Source organism: Hyperolius riggenbachi, chromosome 1 (assembly GCF_040937935.1).
Source record: "Hyperolius riggenbachi isolate aHypRig1 chromosome 1, aHypRig1.pri, whole genome shotgun sequence".
Classification (NCBI taxonomy): Eukaryota; Metazoa; Chordata; class Amphibia; order Anura; family Hyperoliidae; genus Hyperolius; species Hyperolius riggenbachi.
The window spans coordinates 92,380,526-92,403,425 of record NC_090646.1 but is presented as its reverse complement, the minus strand read 5'-3'; the positions used below and the strand labels follow the sequence as shown (position 1 = coordinate 92,403,425).

The following is a 22,900-nucleotide window of genomic DNA, read 5'->3' as shown; positions in this document are numbered from 1 at the left end:
CCGCTTTGAATAGAGGAAAATCTCTAATATTCCCTCCACCCGCTGTGACGTTGTCTTGACTGGAGCTCAGGCAAATGTTCCTCACACTCCAGGGCCCAGGAGCGTACACCTCCCGTCACAGGATGCTGTCTATTCTGTCCCTGAACCGGGAATGGGTGCCCTTTTGCAGTGAGTTAAATGTATCCACAAACTTTTTTCGGCTATTCTGACCACTGTGGGTGTGGCCAGCAACACCTGGTAAGGACCCTCCCACCGTGGGGTGTTCCAATGTTTTCTTTTAATTATTTTGACCCAGATCCAATCTCCTATATTTACAAGGAGATCGTCACTTACATCCGGCTCTTTTGGAGGGTTCCCCGGTACATGAGATCTTTGTTTACAGGTGCGTCTTAAGTAGTCTGCAAGTTCCCACTCCTCAGGGGGATCCCAGATTACATCAAAAGCCGGGATTCTGTAGGACCTGCCAAACACAATTTCATATGGTGACAACTTGCCTTTCACTGTCACTGTTCTCATACTTAACAATACCAAGGGTAAACACCATATCCAACTCTTCCCTGTTTCCGCCATAGCTTTAGTAAGTTTGTTTTTAATTGTACCATTTGTTCTTTCCACAGCTCCTGCTGACTGTGGGTGATAACTACAATGGTGCCTAACGTTTATGCACAAAGTAACTGTCAACTGTTTAATGATATCATTCACAAAATGGCTACCATTGTCACTGATGATTTTTTCTGGTATGCCCCATCTCGGAATAATATCTCTTGTCAGCGCTTTTGCAACTGTGAGTGCATCAGCTTTTGCAGTGGGAAAGACTTCCACCCACCCCGAGAATATATCTAGCACCACTAGAGCATATTTCTTTCCCTCTGCAGGGGTGAGTTCAATGTAATCCAGTGCAATGGTATGAAAGGGGTAATATGGTGTAGGTGTTTTACCAATAGGTGGCTTTAATCCCTTTCCTGTGTTGTGCTGAGCACATACAGTGCATTGTGAGACAAACTTCTTAAAAAAGGTGCTTATGCCCGGACAGTAAAAATATTTGGTGGCTGTAGCCATCATACCACCCGTTGAGACATGGGTGACCCCATGTAACACAAGAGCCAATAATCTGTACAAAAGTCTGGGAAGGCATAAGGCATTATTGACACAGAGGAGGCCGCTATCATTAACTGTTGCATGTGCTCTTTGCCACTGAGACTTTTCAGCTGCTGGTGCATTGCTCTGGAATTCCACTAAGAGATCAGTGGTGATCGCTGCAGAGGATGGAATGATGAGAGGGGAGGGGGCTGATGGCAGAGGGGGATCTGTGTCAGGGAGTGAAGGGGAGGCGGCAGCTGTGGTGGGCAGAAGGGATGGGATGTGATGGGATGGCTCAGAAGTTGGGAGAGAACGTAGCGCCGCCAATTTCGCCTCAGCATCTGCAAGATTGTTGCCACGGGTAACGTCAGAGTCATCACGCATGTGTGCCATGCATTTTACCACAGCTACCTGCAAGGGCAGCAGTACACTATCAAGGAGTTGTTGCAATAAGTCTTTATGACGGACTGGTTTTCCAGCCGCAGTTAACATGCCACGGTTCCTCCACTGTGCAGCGTAGGTATGACAAGCAGAGAACGCATACTGGCTGTCAGTGTAAACAGTGAGAACTTCACCCTCGTGCAGCGCACAGGCTCGAGTGAGTGCATGAATCTCTGCAGCTTGTGCGGAGTAGGAGATTGGTAAGGGACCAGACTCCAAAACAGTATCCAGGGTAACAACAGCATATCCCACTCTGTTCACTCCTAAGGCATCTTTGGAGGCAGAGCCATCGACAAAGACAAGTGTACTTCCGGGTATTGGTTCGGACCTCAGGTCTTCTCTGGGCAGAAAGACCTTTTGTGACTCTGTGACACAATCATGCTGAGGCTCATCACCCTCTGCAGCGGGGGTCGGGAGTAAAGTTGCTGGGTTGAGTGTGGTACAGCGTTTCACTGTAAGGTGAGGCTGACCCAGCAAAGTGGCAGTGCAATACAGGTGACGGGCAGGAGTAAGTAACGTCATTTTATCCTGCAACAAAAGAGCATGCACTGCGTGGGGAACAAGAACCTCTAGTGGATGGTAGAGGACCAGGGTGGCCGTTATGTCGACAGCCATCGCAGCAGCAATAACAGATTGTACACAAGACGGCAAAGCACATGCAACCTGATCCAAAGGCTTAGAATAAAAACCTAGCGGTCTCTGTTTGTCTCCCCAAGTTTGTGTCATCACAGCTGTCATGCATTTATCTTTGCAATCAACATACAGTTTAAAAACCTTCGTGTAATCAGGGAAGGCTAAAACCAGGGGATCTTGCAGCGCAGACTTACACCTCTGAAATGCCATAGTCAAGTCATCTGTCCAGGTGACTTTGTCAGTCATTGCCATTGGGTCAGTGTGGATGGCATTGAACAAAGGCTTAACCAGTGCTGAGCAATGGATAATCCAGGCCCTGCAGTAGTTAAGGGTCCCAAGGAACGTCATCATGTCTTTCTTTGTCACAGGTTTTGGTATATCTTGGATAGCTCGTACCCGCGTATCCTCAATAGTACGTCCTGCACCTGAAATGAGTTGTCCTAAATATTTAACTGTGGGCTGACAAAACTGTAGTTTTTTACGTGAGGCCTTGTGGCCAGAGCAGTTGCACTGTGAGTTGCAGACACCTCTTCTCATCTGGAGCACCTATACACAAATCATCGACATAAATGAGGAGTCTGCAATCATCAGGGAGAGGAAAAGATTCTAGAGACCTATTTATCTCTTGTGAAAAGATCGCCGGACTTTCACAGTATCCCTGCGGGAGTCTTGAGTACGTATATCTTTTACCTTTAAACGTAAAAGCGAACCAAAATCTGCTGTCAGGATGAAGTTTTATACTAAAAAAAGCATTTTTTAAATCGATTATGCTGAAAACTTGACAGCTTGGGGTGATCTCATTTAGAATTGTGTTGGGATCGGGAACCACTGGAGCTCGCGGCACAATTGCTTCATTTACCGCTTTAAGGTCATGAATTAAACGGTATTCTGTAGAATTAGGTTTGGCCAGAGGAAAAATGGGCGTGTTACAGGGGGAGGAGTCACAAGGTATGAGCACACCCTTCCTTAGGAAACCAAGTATTACGGGCTCAATGCCGGCAACCATGTCAGGTTTTAGTGGATACTGTTTTTTATAAGGCCGGTATGTACCTTTAGCAACTACAATGACCTCCTCTGAGTTTTTTATCAGACCCACGTCAGTGTCAGATTGTGCCCACAGCTTGTCTGGGACACCGGACAACTCATGTCAGGACGCATCTGCAAAGTCAACATTGTCAGATTCTTCAGGTCGTTTAGTCAGGTGTATCAGCATTCCCGTGGTCTGAAGGTGGCGTGGGCAGTAAATGCCCTCACCACTTCCTTCTTTCCACTTGTTCAATAGAATCCCGGCCGTGTCCCAACGTCCCCACTTCGGTTTGTACAGTGAAGCATGAGGGGCGGAGTTCGGGACAGCAAACAGCTCATCCTGCAGGATGCCGTCTGTCTCAACACTGTCCCAGCCTGGGATTGAAACCTCATACAGAACATAACCTTCTGCATTTTCCCATAGTCCGGTAATCTCTACACAGACTTTTCTCCTCATCGGGTACTTTTGCTCATAGTCCAAATCCCTGCGTCCATTTGCTATATAATGTGTGGTGACGTGTGCCACACATACTACCTCCTGAAATGTATCAGCTGGACCTGCATCCTGCTGCATCCAGTTCAAGAGTGAATTTGGCAGAATAATACCGTACCAATGCACGTCAGGTGCTTCTGCCATAGGAGCACGATGGATCTGCAGTGACTCTGGACCGGGAGCAATAGTCAACTTCAAATCACCAATCAAGTCTCTGCCACACCGATTAATTGGGCACCTTGCAGAGATTATGAAACTGCAAAACACAGCTCTGCCTGACTTTTCATCTAAAACCTGCAAAGGTTTTGTGGTTGGGGACACTTCAAACCCACCACCGGCATTTCGTGTTACAACTGTACCCAACCTTTCCCACGGGATATTTAAACCAGTCCCAAGGACAGACCTACATGCACCAGTGTCAACCAAAAACTTGATTCTAACACTCGATACAGACAAGAGGATTTCAGGCTTTTTTGTGTCAGCATAATCAATCTCAATCACAATAGTGTCACGGCTCAACTCTTCCCTGCCTAGTCATGCAGACTGGGTTTGTAGCTTGGTTTGATTGGCCGTATTTTCTGGGCAGTCACGTGCAATGTGATCCCGCTTTCCACAAATGAAACATTCCCCTCTTTCTCGTTTTCCTGTATAATCATGCACAAATCTACGTGGACGGGGACGGGGACGCGAGACATCTCCGCTGTATGCACCCTCCTCTCCCATGCCCTGGTTGTAGGTGGACAAGGAATAGGAGGCTGCCGCAGCAGGATGTCTCTTCTGTCCCCGCTTCTTTTTCTCTATCAGAATTTTCTCTGCATGCCTGGCATACTCCAAAAACTCTGTCACACTGCACGTACGCCATGTAATCAAATGTTTATGGATTGTCCACTGTAGTTCTTCCTTTAAAGCCCTATCAATCTGTGCCTTGAGCTGTTGTTCCCATGGTGTAGTGCCATCAAGCACTGCTGGTTTCTGCAACCCACTATATTTTTCAAAAGCATCCATGACTCGTGCAACCAGATCATCCACAGATTCGTTTGCTTTCTGGGAAATCGTAGAAAGCTTGGTAGAATCTGGGGTGATCTTATAAAATGTTATCATTCGTTGTATCAATTCACCCCACCTGGTGGCTAATGTTGTGCTCTCCCAATCCAACTCCACTGGCGGGTCAGTCGCAGCTGCTCCAGGCCCCCATGCACTCCAATTACCCTCGATGTTAACCCATCCAGTACCACAGACTCTTCTCACAACTCTCTCACATTCAGTGGCAGTCAGCTTAAAACTCCGCCTCAACTCAGTCAGTTGTTTAACACATTCAACCACATCCTCTCTCGGGCTAGGTATAGTCTTAATTGCATTCAACATGTCATCCTCTGTCCAGGGTCTGTAAACATGTATGGTTTGCCCTGCTCCGTTTGGGAGCTCTATCATAGGCATTTGCATTGCGGGTTTAGGGTTGCACTTTTCAGTAGGCACTGAAATGGTCACTGCTGGTTGTCGCAATGCAGTGGAAGATGGGTAAGGTAATAGGGCAGAACCCGGGAGCGGTGACATGGCTGCCATCGGGTGCATAAAGATGGCACCTGGATTATAGGAAGGAAATTGAGGGTGTGGAAGTGGTGGGTAAATGTTGGTATATTTCGGTGGGGTCTGAGATGGCTGTTCTTCACTATTTGCACTTACTCTCAGATCTCCCGTTGTCACAGCTAACTGATCAACCTCCTGTTTGATGTTCGAGGCTGAGGATGCTCTGCCTCGGGCTTCTGATGTTTTTCGTTCCCGCAACTGTCTATCAGACGTTGTCACCTCAGTTTGTCTATTAACAGGTTTGGACTTTGTGGGCTCACTTATGTTTCCTGTACTTGAGGTGCGGGCTGTAAGTCCTGACTTGTGGTCTGGAGCTCGCTGAGGGGATTGGGATCTCTGCCTTTGTGCTGCTCCAGCTCCATGCACATCTCCACTGTCACTATCACTTTCACTTTCAAAATCCTGTATAGTCACACTGTGACCATATTCTTCTTCCAAATCACTCGCTTTCTTACCAAAATAAAAGGAGCACAGTTCCCTCTTACGCTTGTCAGCTTCATCTCGCCATTCTCTCGCCAATTGCAAACCATATTTATTCTGCAAAGTTAATTTCCCTTTACTTCTCTCCTCTATAGCCTTTATCAATGCCCTGCATTGTTTTGGGTGCAAATGACCCGGGAATTTGAACATCTCATGCCAGACCTCGCATTTCTCTGTCAAGCGAGGGTCTTTACGATGCATGAGAAGTTCATCATCTGTTGCACGGAGAAGTTGAGCTTTAGTTGCATTTTGCCCCATCCTGCCTAACAATTCTATTCCGGGGCACCTGTGATCTGTTTCCTATGATATAACTACTCAGCCGCCGCTGCCCCCCAGTGTACCGATACTGTGCTGGGGCCGACTTGCTGAATAGTACGCTTCACTGAATGCCGCTGTAACTCGGGCGCGCTTTACGAGAATTACTACCCAGCCTAGCAAATCAGTGATGATAACCACGGCTATTATCCGGCTTGCACTTAAGCCCTGAATCCAACCCGGCTTTGGTAGCCCTGGATTAAATTCGGCTTGCACTATGAGCCCTGGATTACTTTTGCCCTGTGGCTATTACATGGTATCCGCTGTTTCTCCTCATTCGGTCACTGAGGATCTATTCCACCTCGCAGATACCATGACTGACAATTGGTAAAATTGTCAGCTTTTTTACAGATCACAGGTATACTCCGGCTAACTGAACCGTCATGCAGTACTTGAATAAAATCAAATATCTACTTACTTTTTGATGCACCTTGATAGCTCTCAGTGTTGACAATCAATGTAATCCTCTCAGTCCGTGGCCGGCCACACATTCACACACAAACACACCCCAAAAAAAGGTAAAGCCCTCTGCTCTTCACAGCATCTCCTGAAATCCTGGTTCTTGGATTCGAGTTCCGTCCCGTCTGGGTATAGCACTCTGAAAATTTGCCCCTGTTTACAGGGAATTTTTCACCCTGACTGGGATCATCACCCCTAGTTTTCAGAGACGTACCCCAGGCAGAACAGAATCGATTCCGGTTCGAAGGACCATAATGTGGAAGTCACTCACTTATCAATACACCAAGATTTCAAAAATACGTCAGGAGATGAAAAGGAAAGCAATAAGGCTTTATTCAAAAGCTTCACATGTATACATGGAGAAACCAGGTAAGCCAAGTAAAATAAGATTCTGGCAGTTAAGGTTTCTGCCAGCACTTCCGCTGTGCACAGATTCTTATACCACAAATTACGTAGTCACGATGTGCTTTACTCGTCCAATAATAATGTTCATCTCTGAGAGTCTCTCTCTTACACCCTGAAAGGGTGGAGGATTCACACAGCTTTGCACCTGCTCTCGATACCAGTAAACAATCTCTTCCACATCCTGTTCACATAGTTACATCAAGGCCATGGCTTGCGGGACTCGACTCATCTGAGATGGGGGTGGCAGTACCAGGCACTGCTTATCTCTTTAGACATTCCTAAGGAGAGAAAAGACGCACACAGTACTAATTCTTGGCTTTAGCATGTCAGCAATGGAAAATTCTGAGTCTAACGTTAAAGGGTAACTCTGTTCATCTGTATCAACTGTGTTACATTGGCCTTATTAAACACTAGTATCACCTTATATCTATTAGGTGCAAATCTATGAAACTTGGATTAACATACAGTTATGACATTAACAGGGGGCAGCTACCTATCTAACCTTCACTGGGGGGCAGCTACCTATCTAACCTACACTGGGGGGCAGCTACCTATCTAACCTACACTGGGGGGCAGCTACCTATCTAACCTACACTGGGGGGCAGCTACCTATCTAACCTACACTGGGGGGCAGCTACCTATCTAACCTACACTGGGGGGCAACTACCTATCTAACCTACACTGGGGGGCAGCTACCTATCTAACCTACACTGGGGGGCAGCTACCTATCTAACCTACACTGGGGGGCAGCTACCTATCTAACCTATACTGGGGGCACTTATTTAACCTGTATTGGGGGCACCTACCTAGCTAGCCTATACAGGTGGCCACTATACTGGCTACCTATATTGCAGGCACCTACCTAAATAACCTGTCCTGGGGCACCTACCTATCTAACTTATACCAGGGGCGCCTGCCTATCTAACCTATACTGGGGGCAACTATACTGGCTACCTATACTGGAGGCACCTACCTGGCTAACCTATAGCGGGGGCAACTATACTGGCTCACCTATGCCTGGCTACCTATACTGGGGTACCTATTCTTGGCTACCTATACTGGGGGGACCTATAATAAGTGCAACTAGACCTGGCTAACCTATACTGCGGGCACCCATACCTTGCTCGCGGGGGGCGCAATTTTTACACCCTCGCACTGGGTGCATTTTAGCCTAGAAACTGCACTGGGGCAGACCACTGTTTACAATTAGCATTATTAGTATCTTTATCAGTCAAGAGAAGCAAAGATAATAAACACACATTGCTAGAATCTTTAACCCCTTACCACCATATCAACAAGATTCTTTCAGCAAGGTGATAATTAAACTATAAACTGAGGAGTTGATAGCAACTCCCCTGTGCAGAGATGTGGTCTAGCCCTCTGGGAGCTCAGTATTAGATACATTTTGTATCCAAAACTGACGCCAAAACTGATGGAGGATTTTACAGCTGAGAGGAACAGCTGTGTGAGGAATCAAATTGCTCCTAGTACTTGCCCTAATGTGTGCTACAACATACAGCATTTCAAAATAAATGCATACATCCATAGTATTCCTTTAACCTGCCTTTCCAACTCCATCCAAAACTTAGTAAGAAATCTGTTAGTTGGACTTCCACCTTTAGGAAAACTGCATTAACAAGAACTCTGATTCATATTTACATACATACATTTTTTACCCTCCACGCTGCAGTGTCTTTGTTACTATTTGATTCGGGCACCTGTGAGGCTAATATTTTGCTTTGATTAGGTTTTTTTTTTTCGTGTGCGGTTAAGGATTTATCAGGAATGGGGTTTGTGCCTTGGGGGGAACAGGGGTTAAGGGCTTCCAGACAACTGGTATTCGTTAAAAGGAAATAAATATGGCAGCCTCACTTCAGTTGTCCTTTAAATTTGAATCCATGTTGCTGTCTTTCAAACACTTTATAAATGTAGAGGCTAGGTCTTATCTGTGATTAAGCACAGGCCTTCATAGTATTTGTCATGATTAATAGAAGAGTCTACTATTAGACTAAATTAAATGTTGTGCCTTGTACGTGTGCAACTTATGTCACCATTTGTAAATATATTGGCAATTATTACTGCTGGTTCTGGTCTGAATCTCTATATTCAGACATATAACCATAAGCTGGATCTTTGCATCTACATACTGTCGCTGCTTTTTTAACCCAAAATCTGCTTTGCTTGTGACTTCAATACCCTTTGGTTTCTGAAATTTATTGACATCAGTGATCTTCTGCCCATATATGCTTTGCTTTTGCTTGATGATGACCTAGCCTGGTCCCTTGTCAGTTGTCCTCTGCCACCATTTACATCACTCCTAGTGACATAATTGTGCATTAATATGTGAGTGCAATGGCCAACAGGTGAAAGGCTATTCTTAATGAAAGTTGAAAGCCTCTTCAAAGATCGTCCCGCTCCATTTGGCTGGCCCTTTGGTGATATTTATGGTCACCTTTACTTCTACAACATGGTCAGATATCTCATCCTCTCCCACTGCGATCTGTAAGTTGTTTCGAAACACAAGTGCTGCTTGCTTCTTAAATGATTCAAGATGCTCAGAAGTGAAAAGATAAACGCAAGCCAATGATGTCACCCTGACTTTGAAATCTATTATCAGTCAAGCTATAGCGTTACCATATGGCGCGTGTAGCCTTATGAGACCACAGGAACTGATGCTGACATGCTAAGGGCTGTCCCACCATTCCATCATGGATGGGGTTCCTCATTAATCAGGAATTCTGACCAATCGCTAGTTGCCAAGATATTAATCACATCATTAGCCGTCCCGGATGGAGACGTTCTCCACTCACTTGACAAGAAGAGCTCTTATCCTGTAATTAGCCTCTGCAATAAGTACGGAAATTGCATTCCTGTAGCTCAGGTCTAATATAGATAATCTCCACGTTTCATGCAGTGATTGTAATGACTTCTTACGTGATTTATTTAAGTACAGCTCATTTGCAAGGCGAGTCAATAATTGTACAACTGAAGTGAATATAATCAGTCCCGGTTGGATCTCCTTTTCCTATGAGCAGGACTCTCTAAATAGGCTGAAGGTTACAGAGGTGTTGAGAGTTTATTTAAATGTGGGCCAAAGTCTTGCTTTGCATTAGTTCTCAATGAAGCAAGGAAACAAATAGACACGGACATTTTGGAGGCTAAATACTTAAAGTGATGTAAAGTGAAAACTGTGGTCACTTCAAAGGGAACTTGAGGTGAGAGAAATATGTAGGCTGCCATATTTATTTCCTTTTAAACAATACCAGTTGCCTGCCTGCCTGGCAGTCCTGCTGATCTTTCTGGTCAGTAGTATCTGAATCACACACCTGACCAAGCATGTGACTTCAGTCAGAAACACAACTGCATGCTCGTTCATGGTTTATATCTAAAAGTTTAAGAGACAAAGGGTCAGCAGGACAGCCAGGCAACTGGTATTGTAATAAATATGGCTCCCCCCACATCCCTCTAACTTCAGGTGTTCTTTAAAAGCATCTCAGAAGCAAGTACCAAACAAAGTTTAGAAACAGTGGCTGTGGCAGATACAATGCTTTACATACTGTAGATCATCTTAATGGCAATCTGCAGCAGTGCTGTGGATTTTTTCATTTTTATTTTCCTGCAGTTTCTCATGATTTCAAACAGCTGTAGGAGTTACAATGTTTGAGAAGTTGCCCCCCCATCTTCCCCCTGCTCGCTGCCCTTCAGGGTGTGCCTGTCAGGTTGCAAAGTTCAGCATGTGTGACTTCTTTTAACTGTTTGAAGCACAATTTCTCCCTTCTCCCCAATTCCTGATGCTGACAAATTGTTAAGCTTGGAGGTGTAATCTCCACAGTCAGCATACAACACATAAGCTGACGTGAAGGAGGTACACACACCAGCACAAGGGATCAGGATATCCCCAGTTTAGTGGAGGAGAGGACTGACTCCAATAGGAGATTGTGGTGCACAGAGCCGGTGCAGATCCGAACAGCCACAAACAACACTTTCGTAATAACGTCTCAGCGCAAAGTAGCGCTGAGCGCATAAACCAGGACTGAGGAGATCAGAACAAGTAGACAGAATGAACGCTTGCTAGCTAGCGGCTACTTAGCGACAGCAAGCGTCCAAAACCAGACAGACTGTAATGAGGCAGCCAATGCGTTGCGGCGATGGCGTGCCTCACAAAGACAGGACAGGATAGTCAGAAAATAGCAGGATCAAGATAGATGAACGTAACACAGATAAATATACAATAAGTATGATTTCCTAGCGTATTACAATTACAGCTATCAATGAAACTATTCGTAACGTCTGACTAACATATGTATATATCGGCAATGAACCGATATATGACATAAGCAGGAACTCTGACTAAGACTGGAGTAATACAGGGAACAGGACTCAGAAGGATTCGCTATCTCTTCGCAGAGATGAACGCAATCCACAAACAGGACCAGGAACAGGATAACTAGCTCAGCGTGCTGGAACGCTGACTAACGGAACACAGGATTTAAACAGTTCGTGTACGTATATATCAGCGACACTGATGTATCAACGTAACACGAATTCAAGGAAAATAACAAAATGCGCAAGTATGTGTATATATTGGCGATGAACCAATATATGACACAAGACAAGCAAGTAACAACTTCTAGAACAAGAGCAGAACTAGGAGGACTCGCTGACCCCTTCGCAGGAGTCAGCGCAGTCCACACGGACCAGGAACGAGGTGGGGCACGAGCAGAGTAACAGATAGAATCTGAGACTATGGTAGCCCATGAGACATTGCAGGAAGCAGTTCTTTATACTGAGGTCATCCAATGGGAGCAGACCTGCAGATTCCCACACAAGTGAATGGTAATTAATCACAGGCTGATAGCAGGAAAAGGCAGACAATGATATGCAGCCTGCAGGAAAGGGACTGCCCCTCCACTGCAGCAGACAATGTTTGTTTACACAAGAGCATGTTAAACTGTCATTAATTTCAGAGTGACTGCAGATGGAATCAGCAACTAGTTTAAGTGCAAACCAAACTATGCAAGAAAATGCATGTAATGACATCAGAACTGCTTGGGTTACAATACCACTGCAGCCAGCAGTAAACGCTGCAGACATGATCATAACACAAATCAAGACAAATCATAACAAAAGATCATATCAGATTCAATACTTATAGATGAGAATGTTCAGTCTATCCTGTTTATTGAAGTGTTCCACTAAAAGTTATTACATTTAATTGAATGCAATTCAGATCATGATCTGATTTCCTATGCATGTAGTGGTTATTGTCATCTTATCAAGTGTGAGCGGCAATACATAGATCCTAATTTTTGAGTCTTCCACATGTGCCTGATCATTGCAGGAATGTCTGATTTTCTGAAAATCACACTGGAATTCTGGAACCTGTTAACCTCCCCGGCGTTCAATTTTCCCAGGATTTCTTTGCAAAAAGTGATAAAATTTATTTTTAAAACTTTTTTTTCCTGTAACTTGCCAAAATGTGTCAAGCAAGGGTCTAGTATACAGTGCAGGAGAGTATTGATGTTTATGCACGTTTATACTGTTCACAGGATGTTTTTATGGATGGACATTTCTGTCCATACCGCTGGGGAGGTTAATAAAGATAGATCTTAGCAGAGTTCCTCATTGATGTAAGATTCTCCCAGACAGGTGCTCTTTATAAAAGCAAGTACATTATACTGTGATAGGAGAAAGAAGTATAAGCACTGTTCTTTTTTTTTTTGCAGCTCCTCTGGAAGCCCTGCATCTCGAAGTGGTGCCCGTGGCTGGCAAGAACCAAGCTGTGAATTTGTCAGCTGTGATACAGCCTAACAGTGCCAACCTGTCTGTCTACCACTGGTGGATTGGAGATAACCTGCAGGTAAAATCCGATATACTCCTTTTTCCAGTCATGCGTTTGACACAGATTAAAAGTAAAATCCCTTGCCGCAAGCAGTTTGCTCTTTCCTTGTCCTTTTTTCCTTGAGTTACCTACCTTCTTTAGATGCTCTGATAAAAAAAGCCATAGGGTTGTAAAATATTTATTAATATTATATTCTGCTTATAAAGTGACAACATACTAACATACATATTCAATAATAAAGCACCAGTCCAGGCTCATTTTGAATGTATGTACAGTATATGTAAACCTCCTTACTAATGACTAATTTATTTACAACCAAGTTTGTGTCTTGAGAAAGGCATTGTTTAGGGATAGCTGATCAATGGGGGAAACCACTAAAAACTACAAAAGTAGAGGCACAAAGCTGAAAGAGTCCTTCACCGATATTTAATTGGCTGCACACAGTGTCAGAATGAACAGGCAGAGGAATCAAACGTATGTATGGAGATGGGTGAATGAAGCCCTGGATGTCCACACTGCTGTTACGAGAGATGTCCTACCGGCTAGTCTGCAGGAACCTGGGCAGCAACTATTGTTTTCCTTTGACATTCGCCAGCACTTCTGGGCACATATGCAATTCAATTTTCTCCTCAGTTTTCTCTTAGGAGACATTTTTTCATCTCCTATCCAAAGTAATTTTTCAGCACTTTGCAGTTGAAAAAGTTTCAAAAGTAGGTGGAAAAGTACTATCAATTTTATTTTTAAGTACTTTTTTGCTTGCCGATTTGATTGACAAGGTGTGAAAATATTACCTAGGAGAAAGCTCAGGAGAAAAAGTAAATTGCATATGGGCCCTGGACTTTATTCTAGTTACTTAAACTGGAGACTTTGGGATCATAAAATGTGGTAGTGACAACAAGTACATGAACCATTACACTGGTCATGTCTTACTATAGCAGTGCCAGTCACTCACCACCGGCTTGAGTGCAGAGGTTTGACAACATTATCAGCTTTATGGAGTCGTTGTGTGCCATATGTACGTGGAAGTTCCCGTGTTTTTGCTATTGAATAAAATACGGTTTTCCAGATAGTCTGCCTATATCACTAAGCCTCCACAGCCTCCCATTTCATTACTTTTTCCATAATCCTGGTCTGCTTCATCATTGGTTTACTCTGCTTTATTGAGAAAATGAACAGTTTTTCAGTATACAGACATACTTTGGTCTGCAAATGTTGTCTCACTAATTTTTGTCGTTACTCAGTTAAGCCTTCCTAAGAAGGTCAACCGGAATGGAAGACTCTGGGTGTATTTGGCCTTACAGTTTACCGTATGTCTCTAGCATGTGAGTGCATACTGACCTGCTATATTGTTTCTCTTGCAGCCGTTTTTGTCTCTGGAGAGCTATCATGTTACGAGATTTTCCGAGGCGGGAGAGTACAGGGTAACGGTGCAGGTGGTCTACCTCAACTCCATGCTGCAAGACTCCAAAGTCATCAGAGTTTTTGGTGAGATCATTTTTATTACAAATGTAACTACCAGTAGAGAGAGATAGGGAACTCTACCTAGCATTTCCTATGTCTCCTAACACAATTCATAGAGCTGGATTACAAAAACATGGATCTGTAGTGGTTCTCCACTCGCAGTACAAATCACATGCTAATTCTGTTAAGCGTGAAAGGGGCATTAAAGATGGAGGTTAAAAACGTATTCCCGAACTGAAAATTTAAGATATCAGTTAGTACCCTAAAAGTGCACATACTCTAAATTAGACTACAATTTATGCATTGTGTCCAAATATTGATCAGGAAGCCCTTTGCACCATTAGAGTGGAAGAGTTTTAGTATCCAAGGCATGACATTCATGGTGTCTAGATAGACACTACACATGGAAAGAACTTGAGCCATGAAATTACCCCAAAATATTTGTTTTCAAGATATGAGGTCCCATCAAGTTATTTAAAATAAACATGGCAGCAGGTTGGACCTTATTTGTGGAGACGAAAAAAGTCATCCTGGCCAGCCCCATAAGTGGCAGTTAGATCAGTTCCCTAGATCAATGTACACTATTGGTATGCCATCAGGCCCAGATTAACATCACAGGAGCCTATAGGCAGAGATGTTCTGCCACCCTAGAGTTCCCCCTCCACGGACTCTGCATAGAGAAGGCGGGAGGAAGGCACTAGGGGAGGGGACCAAGATGCCTTTCCCTCATCAGGCGCCTGTAGGCACGTGCCTGCAACCCTGTAGGCAAAAGGTGCAGTAGTTTGTTCTAATTGTGAATATCCCCATTTGTTTCCAAAGACTTTACACCTCATGTTTTGTTGCAGATTTTTCAATTTCAGAATTACTGTGCATCTGTCCAACCTACGCTGATGGTCAAATTCTATTCCTTCCATGCTCAACATGTCCACATGTTCACAGCCCTTGGAAAAGAAGTCCATTTGCCAGATCTTTGTGTAGACCTTAGATATACAGTACTTTCAAACATTAATTAGATCAATACTAAGTTTCTTTTCCAGAGCTAAAACAAGCCAAACATTTTCTGTAACCTTTCATTGTAAGTGATACCGCCCATCCATCTTATTAGTCCCTTGCCTCTGATTCCTTGCCAGGTCTCCAGTGCCCTTTATGCAGTGTTTTACCAGGTACTGCTCCCCAAATACATACTATTTTATACTGTAGTAATTCTATACATGCATCAAATATTTGTGTTTCCTCACATCCTAAGATTTTGTTTTTGCAGCTGCTGCTTGGCATTGAGCGCTGCCGCTTAGCTTGTTATTCGTCATTATTCCCACGTTCTTCCAACTGTGTTACATTTAACAGAGGTAATCCTATTACCTTGGCCTGGGTACAAGATCTTTTCACAGCTCTCGATTCTCAGGGCATAGAAACCAAACCTGTCACAAACCTGGGCAGTAGATCTGGAGTGAATTAAGTCATAATCAGATATTACTGTAATAATAGAGCCATGTCCACATGATTGGCTCCAGACTAACTTAAAGTGAACCCGAGGTGAGAGTGATATGGAGGCTGCCATATTTATTTCCTTTTAAACAATACCAGTTGCCTGGCAGTCCTGCTGATCTCTTTGGCGGCAGTAATGTCTGAATCACACCAGAAACAAGCATGCAGCTAATCTTGTCAGTTCTGAAACACCTGATCTGCATATGCTTTTTCTGGGTCTCTGGCTGATCGTGTTAGAGGCAGATGATCAGCAGAACAGCCAGGCAACTGGTATTGCTTAATGGCAGCCTCCATATCCCTCTCACCTCAGATTCACTTTAAAAACAGATGGCAAGGCTAGTTCGGGCTAGCTCCACCCAGAGAAGCTATTATTCATTATGTAGTTGACATTCGGCCTCCTTGAGCTTAAAGAGAACCTGTACTGAGTAAAATTATTTAAAATAAACACATGAGGTAACTTCAAATGAACATTACATAGTTACCTTGCCATCAGTTCCTCTCAGAAGCTCACCATTTTCTTCTGACAATGATCCCTTCCAGTTCTGACAACATTTTGTCAGAACTGAAATATACCAGTTACTGTCAGTTATATATCAGCAGCTGGCAGTTACAGCTGAGAGGAGAACTGATGTGTCCATGTTTCCCTATGGCTCAAGTGGATGATGTTACAGTTTAACTGTGTGCTGACCAGGAAGCTGTTATGTGGTAATAGCCATTTTCAAAATGGAGGACAGAGAATTCCATTGATCACAGTGGACAAACAGGACGCAGGAGAGGAAAAATAGATTGAGGAGAAGACTACACAGGAGGTAAGTATGACCTGCGTATGGTTATTTTGTCTTTTAATTTTCAGTTCAGGTTTTCTTTAAAAGCTTCAGTCATTGGGGTATTATTAATGTTAATCAATATATATGTCAGGAAATGCCTTAGGCAAGTTTTGTTGGCTGCCATAAGCCACAGGCCAATTCCCACTCAATTTCAGCATGAAATCTTGCAGAATGGGCCTTGTGTCCAATAAACCACACAATCATGTACCCCACCTTCCCCTATATTTCCACCCACTCCCTATTTACATTGGCATACAGAGCAGAACAGAATTTCCCAACAGCCTGGTAGTCTTGGTCATTCAGTATCATGGAGAATATCCAAAGACATAGAGGGGACCAAAGTAAAGCATGAGGTATGTGCTGGTGGGAGGAACAGCACATGCAGATCACTAAGGGAGGGTTCAAACTGATCATTGTGAAAAACTGACTGTATTTTCACTCGTGTGAATGACAATTCCATTTTGAGTATTGGTGACATGACAGGGTAACATGATATGACCAGGGTAAAATGCTAGTGAAGTGGAACAGCCTTAAAGCGGATCCGAAATTAAAAACTAACAATAACAAGTAACTTGTCTATATATCTTATCTAAAGGTTAGATAGTTTACACAGCAAATCTAGCTGCAAACAGCTTTAATAGAATATGATTATTTCTTCCTGTGATACAATGACAGCAGCCATGTTGTTTGTAAACATCACCCAGAAGCAGGCTTATCTGCATCTTGAGCAAAAAAACCTAATCACCCCTCCTCCCCTCTGCCTCTGAAATCTCTGGCTAGTAATACCTCCCCCTCCTCCTACTCAGACTGAGCTCCCATGAACACTTGCTAATGTCTGAAAGTGCCTTGTGTCAGGAACCGGCCCGCGGCACGCCTGCGTATACGGTTCCCGACTGCGGGTTTGACCAGACTGAGAGGGGAAGCAGCCTTAGTCAAGCTAAAACAAGGCTGGGACCCCTCAGAACACCTCTCACTGCCACCACTAGCGGTTCGCTAGACACTTCCACTCTGCTGTCGAGTCCGCAGCGCGCACTCCGCGTTTTCGTATTTGGGTCAGCTTTGCGCTTAGGCCAAATACGGGAACGCCACGCACCCACACACACACACAGTTGCAATCTTACACTGTCGTGAAGCAAAGACCCACTAACAGTCGTTCCGAACGATACTGTTAGCCACTCTGCTGTCGCTACTCGCACTGGCGTTGTTCGTACGTTGGGTCAGCTGCGCGCTTAGGCCAACGTATGACAAACGCCCCCACACACAATGCAATTACAATTTCATACGGGAGTGTTGCTCAAGCGTACAATTAGGCATGAACTTATACACGGTTACACTTCAGTCTCTTCTAGGCTATGAGTGTTAGTTTAGTACGGCAGAAGTCAAGCTTATTAAATAATAATTTAATATTCTAGAAAAACATAGAACAATGCAGAACTTAATATATACAAAAAGATTACAAAAAACAAAGTAAAAATGTTACAAGATAAAAGTTACAAAAATAACACACACGGATATTTGCGTAAAATAAAAATGGGGATTAAAAAAACGTTACCAGCTTAGGTTAGAACGTTGTTTGACGGGAGGACGCCGTTTCGACCAGGAGTCGCGATCCTCCCTAGCTATTCGCTACCTCCGAGAGAAGACACTGGTGGCTGTCCTGGGCCACCTTAAATAGTCCGAAGTGTCCCCTGGGGCATTTAATGTCCAGCCCCCAGGAACTAATGCAGTTTCCCCGTTTGTGACATCACCGAACGCTTGTCATAATCCTTCTTGTGATATGCACTTCAAAGGGGGTTCCTGTTTTAGCTTCTTGAAGTTTGGCAGGACACAATGTCACCCATTGAACTCTGCAGACATCAAAAAGCTTCCTCCACATTATTTCCTTGGTTAAAGTGTATTTTAGCACATCCATGAAAAGATCGAATTTTGGTTACAGGTAGCAGTTTGCCTGTAATCCTGTTTACACTTACAGATTTCAAAGCAATTCCACTTCCGTTTTTAAAGTCTGTAGAAATTTCCAACCCCTTCCATGTAAATTTCCAACCTTCAGGTGTCCGCTTCCCATCCCCAACACTCTGGCAAGCTTGCTTTGTATGATGGGACAATGGCTGATTCCAGTTCAAAAGCCCTGCCGACCAGCCTATTCTTCCTCAATTGGCCGCTAATTAGCAGTACACACAGTTTCCCCGGCTGGACAATGAGGGCAGAGGTAATGTACATTTACATGCAGACTTACATTATCCTTCAGATTACTCTGGCCAGGTGGCCAATTACTACCAAGCACAATACACATCTGAGGTTTTACCCAGTAGACAGAAAAAAGACAGAAATATGTTCTGTTATTATCCTTAACATTATCAGCACCCCAATATATCACCACACCTCCCCTCTTTAGAATGGGGCAAGGCAGATGATCTTCCCAGATTATCCTGCCTGCGCCTACATTGTTGGTTCTGCTTGACGGGACAACCCATCAGCATTCCCATGATTGCTCCCCTTCCGGATAGCGCTGGCAGGTGATTCTAACGAATCATCCTGCCAAAGCCTACATTGACGGCCTGGCCGGGTGGGGTAACCCTTTAGCATTCTCAGGAGGGTTCCCCACCTGTCAGTTAGCTCCAAGCTACACGAGTGGAAAGCTAGGTCAGGTTGCTGCAATGTGTCGTTGCCCTTGGCAACCTGATGTAACCAACCAGGGGAATGTGAGTCAGTGACAACTGTGAATTGGCGACCATAGAGACAGTGCTGCAGCTGGGGAAGGGTTCCAACCGTCGCTACACGCACTTCCTCTATAGTGGCAGGAGCTATCTCTCGGTCCCTTTGGGGAACGATTATCTGCCGGTCTGCCTCCTCCACTTCGGACAGCTCAGAGGGAATAACTTCCCAGGACCCTCTGAGCCCGCCCCTCCCAGCTGGTGACCTGCTGGCTAGCCCCCTGAGCTCTTCCAGGCTGCTGTCAAATTGAACAGCCCCAGAGAGCTCAGTGCTGCCTGTCACACATTCTAGGAAGGCTGCAGACGGAGAGGCTCCTGGGCCCTCAGGGCCAGGTTCCGGATTGGATGTGGCTGACCCAGCAACATTTGCCACTTCAGTGGACAGTCCCTCTGCTGTAGACTCGCTAGCGCTGCGGGTTACCACTGCAGCGGAGGGAGCGTCCACATTACACGTATCATAAACCACATCACCTTTGGTCTGGAAACCATCTGAAGGGGAAGGATCTGGCCTAGTGCCATCTGCCCCTTCAGTGGACAGTCCACCTGCTGCAGCCCAGCGAGCGCCGCTGGTTACTCCTGCAGCTGACGGAGTGTCCACATGACACACAGCATTATGTAGTACAACACATATGACAGCAGCATTATCAGCCCTACATATATTGTCATTTGGGACATCACATAAAACATCAACATTATCTGTATCATTACACACATTGCTACTCAGCACTTCACAAGTAGCATCAACAGTTCTTGCCTCGATCGCCTCGATAGTCCGTGCGTCATAAATGACCTCATCAGTTTCTGCATTCTTGGTATCAACAGGTTCCACTCCAGGCCTAGGCACTGGAGTCTCACTAGGGCTGGCTCCTAGTACACAGTCCGTAGCCCCTGGGGCCTCGCCAGCATTCCCCACTTGCACAGCATTATCAAACAGTACCTTGCAAGAGTCCTGAACTTCTGCTGGGGGTGCAGGCCCCACAGGGTTTGGGGTAGGCTCATACCGGGCCACTAACCGTCCCAGGTCAGTACCCAGCAAAACGTTGGTGGGGATTTTGTCGGTTACCCCAACTTCTTTCAATCCGCTGCCGGCCCCCCAATTCAGGTGGACCAAGGCGGTGGGTATGGCTGGGGTGACACCCCCAATTCCTCTGACAGCAATCATTTTCCCAGGTATGTACTGCTCCGGGTTCACAAGCTGGGGATGTATGAGAGTCACTTCTGCTCCAGTGTCTCTCAGCCCAGTGGCAACTGTACCCCCAACCGTGACAAGCTGCAGATTCTCTGCATAGCCATTGGCATTCCTGGTAGCACACAAAGCCGTTGGGACTTCACTGGCGTTTGAGGCCTCACTGGATTTTGGGGCCTCCCTTTTCCTCTCTGGGCAAGTCGTGCTGATATGACCCACCCTGTCACATACAAAGCATTTCCGAGTGTCAGGTTGCTTGAATCCAGGAGACAGCGGTGCTTGCCTCCTCTGGGTGCTGGGTGAAACAGGTTTAGCAATCTGTTCTCCTCTCCAGCTGGGCGTAGTAGTCCTCCGGGACTCAGGTGCTCTATGGGCGGTGTAGGCATCGGCCATTTCCGCAGCCTCATCCACTGTCTTTGGTTCTCGATCCAGCACAAACAGCCGGACCTCAACAGGACAGTTGTGTAGGAACTGGTCTTTTATCATCAGCTCCTGCAGGGCATCCAAGGTTTTGACTGACAGTCCTTTTAACCACTGCTGGAAAGCAGTGCGCAGGTTGCAAGCATGATCCAGGTAACTGTCATTAGGACCTCGCTGCACTGTCCTGAAACGTTTGCGATACACCTCTGGCGTGAGGTGGTATCGCGCAATGATGGCTTTCTTAATTGCCTCAAAGTCTGTTTCTTCCTCCTGGGGGAGACTCACAAACGCCTCCAGGGCCTTGCCTCTCAGCCCTGGTGTGAGGTATCTTGCCCACTGCTCACGGGGCACCCCATACTGCCGACAAGTCCTTTCAAACCCCTGTAGGAAAGTGTCTGTCAGAGTCCTTGTCCATAGCGGGGAACTTATCCAGGGGGATTCTGTGGACTCGCTCACCTTCGCGTTCTGCGGGTCCAGCAGACCGGTTCTGCTGCTGAAGTTTAGCCAGCTCCAGCTGGTGTTGCCGTTCAGCTCTTTCCCTCTCGGCCTGGTGTCTTTGTGCAGCTTGTTCCCTCTCGGCCTGGAGTCTGTCCCTCTCGGCCTGGCGTCTTTCACTCTCGGCCTGGCGTCGCCGTTCAGCTCTTCCCTCCTCTGCCTGTCGGTGCAGTAGGATCAGCTTTAGGCGCAGTTCAGGATCAGCCGAGTTCAGTAGCTGTAGATCAGCTTCCAGAGATGGCATCTCCCTGCTTGGTGGATCGTCCAGGACATCGTCTCCACTCGCATTCTGTGGCGGGAGCGATTCCTCCTCTGGCGTGTCGTGAGCTGCATCCGCTGACGTTGAAGCACGGGCTCGCTCTGCCTCATCATACTCCTCGAGCGCACGAACTAACTGCTCCTTAGTCTGGCCGCTCACCGTCTCGATGCCTTTGTGCTCACACAGGTTGAGTAGTATCTCTTTGTTTTGCCTTGCATAGCTGGATGCTTTCTGAGCCATCGTGTTGCAAAAAATAAAAAGGGGGGAGGGGAAAGCAAACACCAAGTGTGTATCTTTGAAAAAAAAAAAAAAACGTATATAGGTTCTGCACTGAGTAGACTTCTGTAGGCTAGTTGCTTCTAGCAAGCTTCCAGTCTTTAGTACTCAGAATAGCAAGCTAAACTGCGTACTAATGTACTAAACGATGCCACCACTGCCAGCCAATTATGTCAGGAACCGGCCCGCGGCACGCCTGCGTATACGGTTCCCGACTGCGGGTTTGACCAGACTGAGAGGGGAAGCAGCCTTAGTCAAGCTAAAACAAGGCTGGGACCCCTCAGAACACCTCTCACTGCCACCACTAGCGGTTCGCTAGACACTTCCACTCTGCTGTCGAGTCCGCAGCGCGCACTCCGCGTTTTCGTATTTGGGTCAGCTTTGCGCTTAGGCCAAATACGGGAACGCCACGCACCCACACACACACACAGTTGCAATCTTACACTGTCGTGAAGCAAAGACCCACTAACAGTCGTTCCGAACGATACTGTTAGCCACTCTGCTGTCGCTACTCGCACTGGCGTTGTTCGTACGTTGGGTCAGCTGCGCGCTTAGGCCAACGTATGACAAACGCCCCCACACACAATGCAATTACAATTTCATACGGGAGTGTTGCTCAAGCGTACAATTAGGCATGAACTTATACACGGTTACACTTCAGTCTCTTCTAGGCTATGAGTGTTAGTTTAGTACGGCAGAAGTCAAACTTATTAAATAATAATTTAATATTCTAGAAAAACATAGAACAATGCAGAACTTAATATATACAAAAAGATTACAAAAAACAAAGTAAAAATGTTACAAGATAAAAGTTACAAAAATAACACACAAGGATATTTGCGTAAAATAAAAATGGGGATTAAAAAAACGTTACCAGCTTAGGTTAGAACGTTGTTTGACGGGAGGACGCCGTTTCGACCAGGAGTCGCGATCCTCCCTAGCTATTCGCTACCTCCGAGAGAAGACACTGGTGGCTGTCCTGGGCCACCTTAAATAGTTCGAAGTGTCCCCTGGGG

General features: G+C 45.5%; 1 protein-coding gene across 5 annotated transcripts in view; it reads left to right on the top strand.

Moving 5' to 3' along the window:
- Positions 1-22,900, top strand: part of SORCS2 (sortilin related VPS10 domain containing receptor 2) — a 1,283,452-nt gene that overhangs the window by 1,219,777 nt on the left and 40,775 nt on the right. For all 5 annotated transcript variants that reach the window (XM_068276884.1, XM_068276875.1, XM_068276891.1 and 2 more), the window contains exons 20-21: positions 12,646-12,779; positions 14,123-14,246. In XM_068276884.1, the coding sequence (XP_068132985.1) occupies positions 12,646-12,779; positions 14,123-14,246 (258 nt within the window). The remainder of the gene's footprint in view (positions 1-12,645; positions 12,780-14,122; positions 14,247-22,900) is intronic.